At 50.3% G+C, this 19003-nt stretch overlaps 1 protein-coding gene across 1 annotated transcript in view; it reads right to left on the minus strand.

Moving 5' to 3' along the window:
* Positions 1–402: 402 nt before the first annotated feature.
* Positions 403–19003, minus strand: part of ssh2a (slingshot protein phosphatase 2a) — a 50578-nt gene continuing 31977 nt past the window's right edge. The window contains 13 exon segments of the mRNA XM_063205787.1: positions 403–2725; positions 3561–4353; positions 4355–4978; positions 7165–7365; positions 8416–8562; positions 8753–8799; positions 9472–9600; positions 10295–10388; positions 14904–15098; positions 15585–15650; positions 15945–16010; positions 17015–17136; positions 17476–17540. Coding sequence (XP_063061857.1) covers positions 839–2725; positions 3561–4353; positions 4355–4978; positions 7165–7365; positions 8416–8562; positions 8753–8799; positions 9472–9600; positions 10295–10388; positions 14904–15098; positions 15585–15650; positions 15945–16010; positions 17015–17136; positions 17476–17540 — 4436 coding nt within the window. The 3' untranslated portion in view covers positions 403–838.

Genomic DNA, 19003 nt, shown 5'->3' on the forward strand with positions numbered 1-19003 from the left:
GCGGAGAATTAAATAGTTTCCCAGCTGTCAGCCTAGCCACAACTTTTGGGGGACTGTTTCTTATTCACCATCCCAATTGCAATGAGAAAATAACATTAGAATTGTGCTTTTGGGAGATATTGAATTAATGTTCTGTCGTCATTGACATCATCATGAGGTCACAAGCAGGCAAGTGAGCAAGGGAGAACGGAAGTCCACAGATTGGAATCCACCAACAGAGTCTAGGGGTGTGTTTCTCGTCAGTGTCGTTGCTAACAAAGTTAGCAACTTACTTGGTTGCAATGCAATTTCCCCACTTACTAAGTTGCTAACTGATTAGCAAAGACACTGTAGAGAAACAGGGTCCCGGAAGATAAAAAAAACAATCCATACCCGTCTAAAAATCATGACAAATACACAATATTTAAACTTGGGCAATAACTAAAACTTTATTGGTATCCTCTATGTACAAAAATGAGAAGAAAACAATAAAACTAAAATGAGAGAATAAAGTGCATTGATAAAACGGCCCTTAGCCGTGATAGAGATACCATTACGCATTCTGCCAAATAAAACACACACACAAATAAAAACGGCTAACTCCTGATAAAAAATAGATTGATAAGATTACAAAATAAAAACAAAAACAAAAACGTGATCAGTCCATAAACTCATACATAAAGAAAACCCATGTATTCAACGGCAGCCATTCAATTTGTACACTTGTGCACACTGACCCACACACAATTACATACATACATACATACAGTATACACACGCCTGCATAACAGACACACACACACGCACGCGCACCGCTAGGGCCCCTAGCGCGCAACGTCACCGGGGCCGCAGCTAAGGGTCACATGGTGTTGTAAAGCACAGTCACAGTCCGCTTTTTGTCCGCCGCCTTGCGCAGGCGCCTCAGAGGGTGCGCCTTCCCGTGTTGGGACGTTAGCTGCACGTGGGGGTGGGCGTGAACGTGGGCGTGGTCTTGGGCTGACTGGCGGCCCTTTGGCCTGTGCTGAGCGGGGCAAGATGGCGGAGGGGGGGAGGGAGGTGGCGTAGGGGCGGGTCCAGTCCCAGTCCCGGTCCCGGCGGAGGAAGTACCAGAGTCTCTGGACCCTGCAACAGCAGCAGCAGTCCTTCCCTCCTGTTCCAGCCCAAGGCATAGACCTGGTGGCCCGTGGCCTTCAAGGGGGCTTTGATGATGGTGATGATGGAGGACCCTCTGCTTCTTGTAGGCCTCGTCTGGAACCGGGTGGTGGGCCAGCGACAGAGAGAGCGACTGTGCCCTGCTTGATGACTGCTGCTGCTGGGTACAGTCTGAGGAGGTCGCAGCAGGCCCATCGCTAGTTCTGGCTGATGAGGAGCTGGAGGAGGAGGAGGGCGGTGGTGCAGACTGGCCGGTGTGGAAGTCCCAGCTGCTGAGGTCGTGGGTGGAGAGCTCCAGGCAGTCCAGCTTGGCCAGCGAGGCCGAGCGCTTCATGAGCGAGGGCGGCGTCAGGCCCGCCTGCCGGATGCGCGCCTCGATCTCCATGGCCCTCTGCCACACGGCCGCGCTGCCCCGCGGCTCCGACGGCAACACCTCCTGAGGGGTCCTGGATCTATACACACCACCACCACAACTCTCCTCCTCCTCCTCGGCGTCGTCTGCTGCTGCTTTCTCCTCCTTCACCTCCTCTTCTCCTCCCCGTCGTGTTCTCTGGTGGTGCTCCGAGGGCTGGTCGTCTGGACACTGCGTCGCTGCTGCTGCTCCGCCGGCCTCGTACAGGAAGGCCTGGAGCTCGCGAAGGGTCTCCTGGATCTTCTCCAGGTCTTCGCTGCTGCGCGCTAGCCGGCTGTAGAGGGGCGGGGCTGGGGGAGCAGAGGTGAGGGCTTGCTCTGGCCGTGGATGTGGGGCTGAGGGGTTTGGGCTGTCAGTGTCTGTCTCCATCTCGGTCACTCCTTCCAGCCAGAGCAGGCCGGGCTGGGTGCCCGTCTCCTGAGTAGGTGACGTGGGGAGAGGAAGAGGAGGAGGGGGAGGGGACTGAACCTCGCTCTCTGGGCATGAGGAGGACAACGCTAGTGCGGAAGCTGGAGACGCTAAGGAAGGCTCTGAGAGTTCTACAAAGTCTTTTGCCTTCTCTTTCGTCTCTACACATACACGTTGCTCCCCTTCTGATATGCTACAGACCTCAACAGTGCCTGAGGGCTGGGAGGAAGAGGAGGAGGAGGAAGAGGAAGAGGAAGAAGAGGGAACGGTTGGCTGGCCACAGTCTTTGACAGAGGGCTGCTGTGCGGAGCCCGATGGCACTGGGGTAGTGGTAGTGGTAGTAGTGGTGGTAGTAGTAGTAGAAGGGTTGGCGGACACCACTACTGGTGACGCTGGGGGAGCGCAGGCTGGCACAGGACAGTCCGTCGTCTCTCCCTGCTTCAGCCTCTGCTCCAGCTGCTTGCGGGCCCTGCGCACGGATCCCGAGGACCAGCTGCGCGTGGGGGTGGTGGGGGAGGGGTGCTCGTGGGTGGAAGAGGAGGAGGATGAGGAGAGCAGCTCGGGGGCCGCTGCAGTCTCTGGGGAGTGGGGGTGGAGGTGGAGGTGCAGGGGGCTGCGTGGTGGTGGTGGTGGGGGCTGTTGCTGAACCTGCTGTTGTAGGGGGAGGTGGAGGTGGGGGTGGGTGGAGATGGACTCCAGTTCGGTCACCATGTGGCGTACAGACACATTGTTGTCTGGCTGGGGCTCGGGCACAGGGCTGCAGCCATCTTCGAGCTAAAAAAGACAAAAGTAGACACAGAAATAAAATTAGACAATGTGTCCTTCAAAGCATGCAAAGCGTACTCCAATAATGTTGCAAATGCAATCATGCTTAAATATTGAATTGAGTGCACATGCACCGTTACTGTCCAATACATTTCACCCATTCTGAACATTTTACTCATTGCTTACAGCAGGGGGCAGTCTTGGCTTAGCATACCGCTCTGAGCATACCGGTAGTCCGAGTTTACAAAAGTCAAGCCGCACTATTGAATTTGACATGCATCTTGAATCAGAGTGAATGAACATGGCAATGCATAGCACCAAAACACCATGTATACAATGCATTATGAAAACATGCACAATAACATTCTAAAATTAACAGATGAGAGAAGGTCAAACTGGATTTAGCATGAAAGAGTCCAGTCATGTATTCTTTTTGTCAGAGTTGTATAAAGTGGAAGTACTCTTACAGATGTAATTACAACACTAGTAATGTCATATTACAAATTTGAACCCATGTAATACCATACCACTGGCGATGTAATTACATCTGTAAGAGTACTTCTACTTTATACAGAACTGTTTTTTGTCAATGCATAATAAAACACAGACTGATTTCACCAATTCTTTCATCTACCCGGTTAGGAATTAATAAATAAACAAACAAAAAAAACACTACTTGTGCTTTCTAGACCAGTGATATCCAGGTCTCTGCATGATGGCACGGCTAACAGACACAAGCCAAACAACCGTGCTCACCTTTCTCTATGGCTAACAGACACAAGCCAAACAACCATGCTCACCTTTCTCTATGGCTAACAGACACAAGCCAAACAACCATGCTCACCTTTGTGTGTCCATCTTCCGTCACTGCTGCTGTCGGGCAGGGCTCCTCCTGTCCTGGGGCCTGTCCCTGGTTCTGGCTCTGGTTCTGTCTCTCCTGCTCCTGGACCTGGACCTGAGGAGACAGCTCCTGGACCTGGCTGGGGCAGTTGGAGCGGGCCACCCTGGGGGAGCCCGAAGGCTCTTGCCGGGGGGCCACCACGTTGCTGGTGCCGGTGCCGACATTACCATCCTGGGAGTGGGACAGCCCCACAAACTTCTCCCGGGCGCTGAAGAAGTCGATGCTGTCAATGCTGCGAGCAGAGGACCCGGAAGAGGTGCTGAGCGTGCTAGCGTCCGGCAGGCTTCCCACCTCTTCGGCGGCGGTGGTGTAACTTCCAGTCTGCAGTGGTTGTGTTGCAGTCTTATTGTTGTTGTCATCGCCCTCCTCCGTGTGTTGAGGGGGGTCGAGCGCAAGTGAGAGGGAGAGGGCCGAGACCGAGCCGGAGGAGGAGGGGCTGAGGGGGCTGACGGCCATGGGGGTGTCAGTGGAGGGCGTGGAGGTCATGGGGCCGGGCGTCAGCAGGCCCCCTCCTCCTCCCTCGCTGAGCGTGTCCAGGGACAGCTGCAGGCTGTCGGCCACACGGGTCTCCTGGGCCTGGGCCTGAGCCTGGTGATGTTGCTGGTGCTGGAGCTGCTCCTGCTGCTGATAAGATAGCTGCGCAGCACTGCTGCTCTCACTCACACTCCCACCAGCGTCCACCTCGTCCAGCGACTGCTCTGCGGGGTCGGGGCTGGGGGTGCAGGGGAAGTGGTGCTCGGGGGCGGGGGTAGGGGGTGGGGGAGGCTGCTCTAAGCAGCTCGGGGGAGGGGGTCGGAGGGAGGACGTGAAGCGAGGGGGGCGGGTGGGGGCGTGCGGCTGGCACGGGCACGGCCTCGGAGGAGACGACCACGTCCGGCCTGGCTTTAGGCACCACGGTGGCCGCCCGCGGCCGGGGCAGGGGAGGGAGGAGGAACGGCGGGTCCTCCGACGAGCGCCTGGTGGGATGGGAGGAGGACGTGGACACGGAGGTGGAGGAGGACGTGGGGAGGTGCTCTTCAGAGTCACACAGTCCATTAGAGGTAGGAGGCGAGGGGCTGCGCGTCTCCTCATCCCTGGTACCCTCCTCCTCATCATCATCGTCTGTCTCCTCGTCCTCCTCCTCATCCTCCTCCTTCCCGTCTCCTCTCTGGCGCGCGGGCGCTGTATGCTGGGTGCCGGTGGGGTCTCCGCTGAGGGCCTGGAGCACGGCCATACCCAGGAAGTGTTGCAGGGAGGCGGGCCCGTTGTTGTTGTTGTGGAGCGGGTCCACGCCGCGGTCCAGGGAGACCCCTTTGCCCAGCGACGGCTCTGACAGGTCTCCGTCCGAGTGCGAGCGCCACAGCTTGTTGTGCCTCTGTTTGCTGCACAATAGAAAAAAAGATAGAACACCGCTTTTAGTATCTTGCATTTACAATATTTGTTGTGTTTACTGTAGAGTAGAAAGAGAAACACATGGTTTCATCATAATCACGTGTTGTGTTGTGACTCATTACCGCTTAACAGATAAAGATGGTTTTATTATGCAAAATTATTATATGGTTGTGACGTCATCTGTCGAATGCTCCATTCATTTCAACGGGGCTCCCCAACGTTCGGACGTCTGTTATTTTTCGATAACGGACGGGTTGGTCTATAACAGACCGCTGTCAATGGCAACAAGACTTTTCACTGCTAAAGCGACTTTTCATCAAGACTCTAATCAGCTGCTGTGATAGACAGCACCCGTTGTCCTGGCTACCGCTGTCAATGGCAACAAGACGTTCACTGCTAAAGTCACTGGCTTGTATACAAGTCAGTGGCTAAAGCGAATGTTTCATATCACTCCGCAGGGGGTCCGGTCTTTTGTCACTCTAATCAGCTGCTGTGATAGACAACACCTGTTGTCCTAGCTAGCCTACCTAGCTGTTGCCTAGCGGTGTTCCACAACGGCACTGTTTTGTTTTGCGCAGCAACAATCTTAACATTAAATAGGTCTAAAGAAATGACCCCGCATGTGTGAATCATTTAAGTATATCCATATAATAAGCGGGTTAACTTTCGGCGAGTCGGTCGCTTTGTGGAATAGCAGCACTTCAGAGAGAACAAGACCCCTCCGCTCCGCGTCGGGGTCTAAAGATTCTCTCTGTCGTGCTGCTATTCCACGGTAGCGACCTTCTCGCCGAACGTTAACCCTTACGTAATAAAGTTCCTTTGCACAGCCAATGCCCAGGTGCTGGTGACCTGATGCAGTCATAATCCAGAAAACTGAGTGGATGAATCACACTAAACATTGGTGGGTTTAGGGGTGCGATTTGCTGTTAATTTGATTTTAGTCGTTAGATGTGTTTCACTTGTGTTTGCGCAGGTCCATTTTTTTTAATCACCAGGTCTAGCATTTACAGTATTTATTGTGCTAGTTCACCGAAGAGGGAAAAAAAACATTGATTTTTCTGTTTTGAAAGAGACATTGAACATTAACACGTTTGTGTGTAATGACAACAGATTTTGTCAAACGAGCCCTTCATCAGTCATTAAATAAATCCAGTATGACAGTTTTTTCCTGCTTGAAGAAGTGTTAACGACTAACATTCAAGCCTCCATTGAGAAATACCGGCTACTTTGTGAGATGCATTAAAGACATCTGCGTCATCGGCGCTTTGTGATCTCTAAAGCTAAGCAAAAGGAGAGCCTTGGTAAACATTGGACCGTGGGAGAACTGCAACTCCCACAGTTAAGCGCGGCGGGTTAACTCAGGGCTGAAGAATAGAACAGGCCCAGTGGAATCAAGAGAAGAGCCCTATTGTCTGATGACAAATAAAAACCCAGCTCTACTGGACTGCAGGGTGGGGACTTTCTAAATCCGACGGGTGTGTGTGTGTGTGTTGACCTTTTTTTTGTGTGAAAAGAGCAAACAAGCGTTTGTGTCAGCGTCCTCCAACGACACATGAGTCTTTCTAATCCTACTGTACTCAGGTAAAGGGCTTTGGTGTGTGTGTGTGTGTGTGTGTGTGTGTGTGTGTGTGTGTGTGTGTGTGTGTGGTGTATGTGTGCACGCAGAATCACTCATCTGTGTGTGCCAAACTAAGACAGAAACGGCAACTGACGTTGGTTCTCTGGTCAGTCAGGTTGGCTGGCTGCCTCTTGGCTGCACACAGGTGAAGAGATCACTTGTTCTTGTCACCATGTGTGTCTCCCACACTAATGACCGATGCTGATGTTAGGTAACCTGGCCTGAATAGATAGATGCCCTTGCTCCCTTACAGCTCAACACAGGTGAGGGAGAAAGGGATTTGAAAGGTTGAAAGGTGTGTGTGTGTGTAACTGACCATTGGGTGTGGTGCCAACAGTATGCCCTGGTACTCCCCCAGCTAATTCATGAAGGAGGGGTTAGGCTGGTAATGGGGTGCGTGTGTGTGTGTGTGTGTGATGTTCTCATCTGGCTAGCAGTATGCCCTGGTACTCCTCCAGCTAACTCATGAAGGAGGGTTTGGGCTAGGTTACGCAGTGTGTGTGTGTGTGTGTGTGTGTGTGTGTGTGTGTTAGGCTGGGTAATAGTGTGTGTTCTCACCTGGCCAGTAGTATGCCCTGGTACTCCTCCAGCTGCCTCATGAAGGAGGGGTTGGGCTTGGTGACGGCGCGTCTCTCCTTGACGTAGTCGAAGGCCCTCTCCAGGTCCCAGCCGTACTCCTTCATGGCGTAGGCGATCACCGTGGAGGCCGAGCGACTCACGCCCATCTTGCAGTGGACCAGGCACTTAGCGCCCGCTTTCCTAAAGTACAGAGGAAGGGGAGGGCGGAGGAGAGGAGAGGGGACACGGTTATTTGAACTGCAAGTGCAATAGTACAAAAGATCCATTCACAACCTCTAGGTGCTGGTAAACGCATGAGTGTTCAATACTTCAAAAGAAAGAACTTTATCGCACACTTGTTTCACACTTTTTGCCCGTTTCTACAGAGCAAACACCAACTCAGAACTTTGTTTTGAATGGTCATGTGAAGTTTTCCATCAAACATTGCACCACAAGTGTAATTTAAGTCCCCTGGGCACTTGGCTGCCGCTTCCCTGAGAGACAGAGGAAGCAGAGGGTGGGAGACGGGGGACAGGGTTATTGAAAATGTTACCATCGAAGTTTGCCACAAAGCAGGGCTGAGGGCAGGTGGGTAGACCCTGGCGGTGAAACGTAATTTAAAGCCTGGCTCTCGACCTAACAGCTCTCCAGACAGAGCAGGGAGGATGGTAGACAAGAGGTTACTGAAACGTTTCCATCAAAAGTCTGCACCAAATCAAGGGCTCAGAGGTGACAGACGCTGGCTGGTAAAAAATTTAATTTCAAGCCAGCTACTTGGCTTTCCTGAGAGCAGGCGAAGATAGGAGGGTGTGTGTGTGTGTGTGTGTGAATGTGTGTGTGTGTGTATGTTGGGGGGGAGGGGGTCGGGGGGGGCAGGGTTACTGAAAGGTTTCCAGCAAACTTGGCAGAGGCATGGCTGAGAGATACTCGCCGGCTGGTAAAATGGAATATAAAAAGGTCAGTATATTTCCAAAGGCAGTTCACGAAAATCAATCAAGGCGGACATGAGGCATCCGACCTAAAAAAAAAAAAACGACCCCGAGTTGCAAAATGTGAATGCTTTTTTTCGCAACAGTCTAACAACCAGCTGATATGGTAGGAGTCAAAATTCCTAAGAATGAAACATTGTTGCCAAAACGCTTAATCTAGTGAAAGGATTTGCATGGCAGAGCATATTTTCCAAATGAAAACTCCCTGACCTTTTTTTTTTCCTACTGTGCCTTGTGTGTTGTGTTGTGTTTTCCAACTTACTTGGCCTTTGAGATGAACTTGTATGTGTCGTTCCAGTATTCCAGGAGGTTGGTGGCCTCCTCATCGTACACGCGGATGTTGTGGTACTCGAAGAGGCCAGGAAAGAAGTTATCAATCTCCCGCGTCACATTCAGGATGTAGCGCACCCTGCCAAAACGGCAGAAACAGGGAAGGGAAGACGGATTAGGTGACTCATTCTAACTGCAGCGAGCGGCGTGCACACGCTCCAAAACAGGAGCTCAAGAGAGTTTCAGATGATGGAAAACGGAGAAGAAAGGGCCTTTGTGACTCTGTGTGTGTGTGTGTGTGTGCTGCACAAGCGCTAAAACCAACTCACCCGCTGTTCTGAAGTTCCTCTAGGTTCGACGCGTTCCACTCCGATCCCTACGAACAAACACAAAAGGTCAAGACCTTGATTTGCAAAACATCCATAGGAAGATAAAAAGTCAGGAATTGGAGAGTAGGAACTCCTTGACTCAGCTCGACCCAAAAAAAATAATATCTACAGGAAGATCGCTTTAAAAAGGGTCAGGAATCAGGATGTGGGCTAAGGAAAAACTCAATGGCTCAGCTTGACTGTGATCTATAGAAAGATAACAAATAAGGTCAACGACCTATAGCACATGTGCTAATACTCAATAAGGCAAAGTGGTTTTTAACCAACCAACCAACCTACATTCATGGCATGTTAAAGAGTTGCTTGTTCCTTTTGTTATAAAGATATAGACTGTGTATATTTGTTGCTGCCTATACATTGTGTTTTTGCACCCTTGGGTGCCACCCACTATCATGTGATCCACCTGCAGCTTGTGACCTCTCACCTCCCCTTTGATAATGATAATGCACGCCTTTCTTTGTTCTCAGTACCATGCACTGATGAAGGCTTGATAGCCGAAGCGTGTTTGCTTTTTGGACATGGTGGTAATATAAATAAATAATGAGACGCAGTTTGTGAGTGCGGATTTTTCTTCCTTACGTTAAAGAGTTGCAGCACGTGGCTAAAAAGTGGGACAGCACAGATACGAAAAGTCAGGGGTCATCTTGCGGCCCACTCACCAGGAAGACGTGATCGAAGATCTCGGTGGGGCTGTCCATCTGTCCCAGGATGACAATCATCTCATTGTCGATGAATTCCTTAAACTCGCGCAGGTTACACGTCATCTGCATCTCCAGCTCCGTGCGGATCTTAAAGAGAGAGAGACACACACACATGGCGACAGGTCAGTCGACCTCGTCTAGACATTCTAGTCAGGCTGTCTGGCTTGACCGCCGACTGCACTTTTGTCCAGTTGCATTTTGACTTGACAAAAGTGCAAAAATGGACACATGGGGCTTTGGTACAGTACGAGATCACGAGTTGTCCCAATTTGAAACATGATGAGGAACTAGGTCGAGCTTTTGATGTGGGTGAGCTTTATCCCAGAAAACCATACAAGCACCAAACAAAGGGCTGCTGCGCCCAGTGATTTGATTTTACAGACAAGGTTTCAACCCTCTGGTGGTGCGTGCGTGCATGCGAGTGTGGTGTGGTGTGGTGCGGTGCAGGTCATTTCTTACATTATAATCTGTGGAACTTTTTACTTTGCACCTGCAAACTTGTGTGGATGTGTCTGTACCCGCAATGTCAATCTACCTATTTGCTTTGAGGTAATAAATTGCTGGCTGTGAGAGTGTACTCGCAACGTCAATCTACCATCTACCTGTTTTGAGGTAATAAATTGCTGGCTGTGAGAGTGTACTCGCAACGTCAATCTACCATCTACCTGTTTTGAGGTAATAAATTGCTGGCTGTGTGAGTGTACTCGCAACGTCAATCTACCCGTTTGTTTTGAGGTAATAGGTTGTTGGCTGTGTGAGTGTACTCGCAACGTCCATCTACCTGTTTTGAGGTGACGTTCTCCAGGTCCATCTGCATCATGATCTCCCTGAGCCGCATCTTGATCAGACGCTCTGTGCGCTCCCTCTCTGTGGGCCTGTGGAAACACACACACACATAAACACAAACACACTTATTAAAAAGATGTGCATTCCCGCACACACGCACGCACGCACAACTCAAAGACCATCCCGCCCCAAAACTTTTTTCTCTCAGGCAGTGCAGTGGTCATGTGCGTGTCAGCTAGCAACAAGGGCCCCAAAATAAACAGTGCGTGCACACACACACACACACACACGCACACCAACTCTCCAAGGCCTACATTCATGGAAGCAGTTCAACATCACTTTGTAGTAGGAGTGCAGGGGCTTGTTATCAGTGGGCCCCACTCACATGTGCAGAGGCTGCAGTAAAGGGGGACTGGTGTGGGAGGATGGGGGGTGATGGTGGTGGGAGCTGGAAGGAGCAGCCATGTGCCTCTGTGATAGCTGATAGCACCACATACCCCTGATTAGCTCCCACGCCACTGGAGCTCTGCTGCTCTGCTTTGAGTTCAACGCACCCCGCAGCACACACACACACACAGACACACACACACACACACCAACCACATACACATGACAGCCCCCCCAACTCCAGCATCACCACCACCACCACCCACCCCCACCCACCACGACTCCTCCCCCCCACACACACACAACAACCAAATACACATGACAGCCCCCCCAATCCAGCATCACCACGACTCCCCCCCCCCCCCCCCCCCCCCCCCCCCCCCCCCACACACACACACACATAAACAGAGACATGGAACCCTGCCTCCCCCATACACACACACACACACACACACAACAACCAAATACACATGACAGCCCCCCAACTCCAGCACCACCACCACCACGACACCCCCCACCCCAAACACACACACCACAATCAACTACACACGACAACCCCAACCCACCCGGACTCTGCTCAGTCTAAACACACTCTACTACACCACATCACAATCACCTCTATCTATCCCCTCTCCAAACCACCCTCACAGGACCCCTTACAGACCCCCCCTTTCTCTCTGGACCATTGACCTCCACAACAGCACGTCCACCAATGTAGGTCAGGGCCTGGGACGCCTAATGCTGTTAAGCCAGGTGGGCCTGTGTTGCCGAGTGTGTGAGTGACTGAGTGAGTGTGTGTGTGTGTGTGTTTATGTGACTTATGGGCCTGTGTGTGTGTGTGTGTGTGTGTCTCTGGTTGGTATCTGTGCGTGTGTATACAAGTTTCGTGTGAGTGGGACAGGTGATCTGGTCTATCTTGCTAAAATGGTTCCCATTATGTAGTGGGACCGACGGTTTCTCCAGAAGGGAAAAGCTGCGCAGTGCAAGTACAAGAGCTGAGTGAACCAGTAAGCGAGCGAGAGCAAGAGAAAGAAAGAGAGAAAGATGGAGAAAGAAAGAGAGAGAGAAAGAGAAAGAGAGAAAAGAAAGAGCGAAAGAAAGAGAAAGAGCCAAAGAAAGAAAAGAAAGAGCGAAAGAAAGAAAGAGCGAAAGAAAGAAAGAGCAAAAGAAAGAAAGAAAGAAAGAAAGAAAGAAAGAAAGAAAGAAAGAAAGAAAGAGAGATGAGGGAGTTTGTTTATGCCTGGTCTGAACCCCTTCACCCCATGGGAGAGGGGAATCTGGGGGCCCTGGCTGGCATGTGAAAAACAGTTGATCTTTTCCCAAGAAGGAGGACGAGGCTGGATGAGCTGGTGTAAGGTTGCAATGGCACTGGCCATCGAGTGTTAAACACCATCGCCGGATGGCAATACAAGCCTAGACACGCTTCTGTCAGTGTGTGTGTGTGTGTGTGTGTGTGTATATGTCTGTGGTTGTGTTCTTAGGTCAAGGCAGACAGACAGACAGACAGACAGACAGACAGACAGACAGACAGACAGACAGACTAGACTGTGCATAAAATACCACCTGCCCCATTTCGACCAAATGAGTAATAACAGATGGACGGGGCAACAGGCCAGCATTATTTTGAAGGAGACCTCTCTGGCTGTCCTCCCAGCAGGACTTTGACCAAGACACATGCACACACACACAAACATTTAACACTTAACAAAAGAACTGTTTGCACAGCATGATGGCGTACGTGCATATGTTTGTGTGTGTTGTTTCCTTATTGTTTTGGCATGAGTGCACATCATGCGCTGCCCTATTCCTCCTTCAGCTGACACACACACACACACACACACACACACACACACACACACACACACACAGAGTGACATTTCTCGCTCCTGTTCCCTCTGCTTGACCTCGCTGCTGTCAATCAGGAGGTGACTTGCTTGTCCGTTGCGTTCCCCCCTGTGGGGGTTGATGAGTGTGGCCAAGCTGTATATCCCTCTAATTGCCCTCTCAGTCTCTGACACCCCTGTCCTGTCCCACACAGACCCCCTCAACCCCTCAATCAAACACACACACACACACACGCACACTTCTGCCTGCCAATGCACCTGCCCCTGTCAGTGCGTGTGTGTGTGTGTGTGTGTGTGTGTGTGTGTGTGTTGTCCACCTCTCTCTCTCTCTCTCTCTCCTGTCCTGACTCTCAGTTTTTTCCATTCGTAAATCAAGCTGCCTCCTGAGCAGCGCTCGCTATTCTGGGCACCTCTGGCAGCCCTCAGGGAGTTAAAGATAGACCACCCCCCATATCTTCCAACACACACACACACACACACACACACACACACACACACACACACACACACACACACACACACACACACACACACACACACACACACACACACACACACACACACCACACACACACACACACACACACACACACACACACACACACACACACACACACACACACACACACACACACACACCACTGGCCCTGTCGCTGGCATGCATAGAGGCACGTGAACAAACTATCCGCAGGGTTGGGAAATCCCCCCCAGACCAACCAACCCACTAACCTCCCTCCCTTCCCATCCCATCCCCTTGGATAAAAGGAACGCAAATAAAATAGCAAATAAAAATGTTTGACCGACTGTGTGGCAAGACGCGGCGGTGAGCGTTGCCGGCCAGCGAATGTGTACAAAGTCAAGAGTGGGAGGGAGAGAGGGGAGTAGGGGCTGTTGGTTGAGGCGGTTCATGATTTTTACGCCGTGCACACACACACACACCAACACTTGCTTACACAGAGTCTCCAGGGTAACGAACGGAGCGCTGCTTTATCTGCACTATCGCTGTGCAGTGTGTAAAACGTATGCATTTGTGTGTGTGTGTGTGTGTGTGTGTGTGTGTGTGTGTGTTTGTCTAGGCACCCGACAGAGCGATGTGCATCAGCTGAGTTAGTCTGGAGGTCATAAAAAAGGGTGGGGGGAGGGAGGGGGGCGGAACAGCAAACAGGCAACGGGGAAATCTTAAAAGATTTACATCTGACAAAAGGCTGCTGGAGCAGCACGCCCCTATTGACACAGTGAGCAAGGCGGTGAGCAAGCCAGCGAGGGAGCGAGCTCTGAGGCTGGGCTGGGTTGCATTTCTCGAAAGCATAGTTGCTAACTACAGTAGCTACTCTGTTGGTTACAACGCATTTTCCCATTGGCAACTACCCAAGTTGCTAACTGCTAACAGCTACGCTTTCGAGAAATGCACCCCTGGCTGGTTGGTGCACTGCACTGCCCTCCTGCTGAACCCTTCCCCTTTCTCCACGGCTGACACGCATGCACAGGCGCCCTGCTGCAACTGCCATGCTAAACTATGCACAACATTCTCAATAGACCAGTTCAGGCTGATGTCTGGAGGACAGGCCTACGTGTGGGCTCGAGTGTAAATATTGTGTGCGTGTGCTTGTGTGCGTGTGTGTGTGTATCTGCGTCATTCGCACAGTGATGAAGGACATGTCTACGTGTCTGTATGTGTAGGTTACGTGTGTGTGAATGTTACGTGAGTGCATGTGGATAATACACATGTGTTTCGGTGAGTGCCTAGTAAGCACCAGTATCTGCATGTGTAGGTATATGCATGCGTGTGTCTACATGTGCAGGTGCATGTATGCATGTATGTATGCAAGCATACAAGTGCAGATGCATGTTAATGTGCAGCATGATGTGTTTGTCTGCAGGTCTAAGTGTATGTATGTATGCATGCATGTGTATTGCATGTAGGGATGGGATATCGGTATCAGTGTATCGGTATTGGGTTCAGATATCAACAGAATTCAGAGATCGGATCAGAATTTTCCCGAAGTATCTGAGCTTTCCTGAATCTGACATTGACCCATTTCCAATGTTAATTTGAAATCATTAACACTTGCATATTAGTTTTCAGGATGGGATTGTTACTTTTTTTACTTGTTACTTTTTAGTTATTAATTGGTGTCCTGTTCTTCTAACTTCCTTTTCTGACCAAATAGCCTACTTAGGCCTACCTCAATTTGAAACCCATGCATGTGGTTTTGGTATAGGATCGGAGTAGAATGGGTAGATATCCAAATTTAGATATCGGGATCGGAGGTGAAAAATGTGCATCAGTGCATTCCCAGTTGCATGTGCAAGTGCAGATGCAAGTGTGTATGTATGCATGCGCCTCTCGGTCTGCCTCGTCAAGACACTCACACGTCGGTGAAGAACACGGGGGAGTCGGCGCGGTGCGACTGCACGTCCTGCATGGCGTTCCACTCGTTGATGCAGACCTGGTCGGAGGCCACGCGGCTCTGGTAGTAGCTGACCCAGGTCAGGAACAGGCTGCCTGGGTAGTAGTTGTGGCAGCGCGCCACCTCGCACGCCTTGTGCAGCGACTGGAGCGCCGCCCTGAGAGAGAGAGAGAGAGAGAGGCAGAGAGAGAGAGGCAGAGAGAGAGAGAGAGAGAGAGAGAGAGAGAGAGAGAGAGAGAGAGAGAGAGAGAGAGAGAGAGAGAGATTGGGATTGTTAAAGAGGAGCAATGGAAGGAATACAGAAGTCGAGAGAGAATGGAGACAAAATAAAAAGTGAGGAAAAAAATGATTTGATGATCAGGAGGAACGATGTAAGAACAAGAATGTATTCATTAAAAGAATGCCAGAGAGGATGGAAGAGCGACACAAGGCAGCAGAGAAGACCATTAAAGGAGAATGTCTTTGTATAATGAACTCTCGTTTGGAACACAGTGCTGTTTTGCTAAGCTCGATTTACAACAAGATTCTCCTTTCAGAATAGGAGGCGGGAAAGATAAATTTGGGGATTACGAAGAGAAATAGAACAAATAAACTGTTAAAAAGGATGGGGACTGAGTGTAACAGAGGCACTGGGAACACTTACCACATGGCCTGGACCGATACAGGTTTGAAGACGTGCACCCTGTTGACTGTGGATACACTGAAGCCACTGTGAAAAACAAAAACACACACACACACGCACACAAAGAAGGAAGTTGAGCTTAGCGTGAGAGGCAGATAAAAATATTAAAATGAAAGACCCTGGGGGGGAAAGCGCAACAGGTGCATACATGTGTCTTTGGGTGTGTGCTGCTTGTGCATGGATGCGTGTATGTGCGCAAGTATGTCACTGGGTTCATGTTTGTGCACGGGCGTGTATGTACGAATGTGTGTCACTGGATATCAGCGTCTAAGTGTTGTCTATGCAAGAGTGGTTTCGACGTCTCTACACGTGACAACTTACCCATCGCCATCCAAGTGTATCAGTGTGTCGCTCCACAGGGGCAGCACCAGGCCTACAGTACATACACTAAAAAAAGACACACAAGCAGAGACACAAGACCAGAGTTAATATACAGGCAAGCAAGTCTGTTTAAAGAGTGTCAAGTGGTGAAGGGAGGGGGTCTTGAGAAATACAACTACAAGTGTTTCCCTTCTACATCAACCAGAGGTGATTAAGCTCCCTGGATGAGGAGCAAAACATTATTCAAGGTCCAAGAAATCATCCCGTTGCTTAACGGAACTTTTTTGGATAACATGACCTAGATGAATGAATGTTCACAGACACTGAAAGAAACTAGCTCTCTGCTTCTTCTTGCTGGCTCTCTGCAGTGGTGGAGGGGCATTGATTAGTGGCACTTACAGCTAAACTCTTTGGAGAACATGACCTGGACAAATCAGAATCTTCACAGAAAAGTATAGTGAAACACTACTGGGTCTCTGCAGTGGGAGTGGTTGGTGGCAGGGTATTGACTGAGTAGCATTCTGTTGAGATAGGCTACTTTTTTGGCTTTTAGGGCCTTTATTTTGATACAGGACTGCGTGAGAGCAGACAGGAAGTGAGGAGGAGAGAGAGATGGGGAAGGATCTGCAAATGACCCGGGCCGGAGTCAGACCCGGGTCGCCTGAGTAGAAGCCCAGCGCCCTACCGTTAGAGTGACGACAGGGCAGATGGGCTATTTCAAAGAGATGAGACACCAATAGGCTTTTAATAGGCTGTTTGACTCCCTGAAGAAGGCCAATCGGCCGAAACATGTCAGAGTTTTTTTTAAAGGTTAATTGTAAACCAAGCCATGGAATAAAGGCTTTTTACTTTTGAAGAGAGTGCCTTGGTATTTTTTTCTTTTTCAAAATCTGCATTTGCCCATTCAAAGAGCACCTTTTTGAGTCCAGAAAGCGCTCTTACAACAAAGACTTTTTTTTAGGCTTTTAATATTGCCCAAACCCTACCACCAAGGTGTACTACTGTAGTGTAGTGTACTGTAGCGTTAGGTCGACGTGGTGGCTCATATTGACATGGCGCTGGCAACTCACCGGTCTGAGGTCTTGAAGTCCATGCCCAGCACCAGGCTCTCCTCCGTGTCCTGCCGCCCGTTAGTGGACACCACCACCATGTAGCGCGTACACTGGGGAGAGGCACTCTCCAGTCTCACCGCCTGGGAGGGAGGGAGAGAGAGAGAGAGAGAGAGAGAGAGAGAGAGAGAGAGAGAGAGAGAGAGAGCGAGAGAGCGAGAGAGCGAGAGAGAGAGAATTGAATTGAATTGAGAGAGCGAGGGGGAGGGAGAGAGAGAGAGGAAGAATAATGGCACAATAAAAAAGGAGGTTAAGGTCACTGCCTCACAACTGTAATGAAGAATTGAGGTATGGAGATGAGATGAGAAGAGGAGGTGTGTGTGTGTGTGTGTGTGTGTGTGTGTGTGTGTGTGTGTGTGTGTGTGTGTGTGTGTGTGTGTGTGTGTGTGTGTGTGTGTGTGTGTATACTGAGAGAAACTCACCAGTCTGATGGTATCCTCTGGTCGCAACAAGGTGAACATTGTCTGCAGATGCTGCTGGAGGTCACCTGTGTAGACACAAAGTTACAGCATGTTTACAATTTAACTCCTCCACTGCACTGACCTTCAGACAACAGGGATACATTTTTAAGACACAAAACAGCAGAGGTGGGAAAAACTGGACCAACAGAATAAGAGTCCTGGCTTGGGCATTTCTTCTGCCTGTCCTCTCAACACAAGTAATTTGACCAATTAGCTTATCAACCTGTCTTCAGGGATGTGGCAATTAGGATCAGGTGGTTCATTGAATCGGCTGAAGCAAAAATGTGGCAGTTTCTGCACCTGGGTGTTTCCTCCTCGGCATAAAAAGGTAGCAACAGAGAAGTGCACATATTGGCAAATCAATAAGGAAATTGTAGCAACACGTAGCAAATAGGTGCAGAGGTTTAACTCCTCCCATGACTCAATGAGAGAAACATACATCACTTCCCACCCTATTGTTTTTTGCCAACCAACCACTCAATGCTGTTGTGAGTTAACAACAGGGGCAAAATGTATGGATGGCTGGCCAGACTGGATGGTCCATCGGGCAGCTTCAATGGGAGCGTTGCGCCACACCCTTTCCCGTCGCCTTATCTCCGATGGCCCTGATGATGGCTCATCAGCTGATGACTTCAGTGTACAACCCGCAGGTTCCCCTTCAGAGCCATCAACCGAGTCACCTTGAATGCTGACGCAGTCACTCACACATCACACACACGATAATGATGACGCTGCATCCGGCCAAGCCTCATCGCCATTTCGCAATCCCATCACGGGCTAACAACCCCACCCCACCCCCACCCCCACCCTCCACTTAGAACCAGCGCATGGGCAGCCTTCACAAACAAGACAACACCCACTCCCCCTAACCCAGTGTTTCTCAACAGGGGTGTCGCGGAAACGTGGCTGATAAATAAATGATGTAATATAATACATATTTGTCTAAATTGATAAGTTAATACTAGTCAGTGGAATCTTTCATCTGCCATTCACGCACAATAAAGTGAATATCGCCTCAGTCAGCTGCAACGTAGGTCGTGTGACGTCTCCAAATGTGTTACTTTTCTAAGCTTGTGTGGTATCGGAAGGCTTGTTGGTTTGGGGTGCCTTGAAATGTTTCATGAATTGAAAGAGAAACACTCTAACGCTCTAACCCACCTACCCAGAGCCATCCCACTTCCCCCACACATAATCAATGTCCTTGAGTGGGGTGGGTATAGGTCAAGGGAGGCGTATGGAAAAAGACACCCAAATAGCAGCAACATAAATACACTGTTGCTGACCAGCTGTGCAGTATGGCGTGTGCAGTGCAGTGGGGCTGAGTTGAAGCCCCCTCCTACTCTCCTTCTCCTTCTCCTCCTCCTCCTCTACTCCTTCACCTCCCCCCTCCACTCCTCCTCCTTCCCCGTCTGAACTCTAGACGGACGTGGCTGTTATGCAACTGGAGAGAGCACGGCTGGACTGATTCGATCAGCTCGAGAGGTTTTTA

This window comes from Engraulis encrasicolus, chromosome 8 (assembly GCF_034702125.1).
Source record: "Engraulis encrasicolus isolate BLACKSEA-1 chromosome 8, IST_EnEncr_1.0, whole genome shotgun sequence".
NCBI lineage: Eukaryota > Metazoa > Chordata > Actinopteri > Clupeiformes > Engraulidae > Engraulis > Engraulis encrasicolus.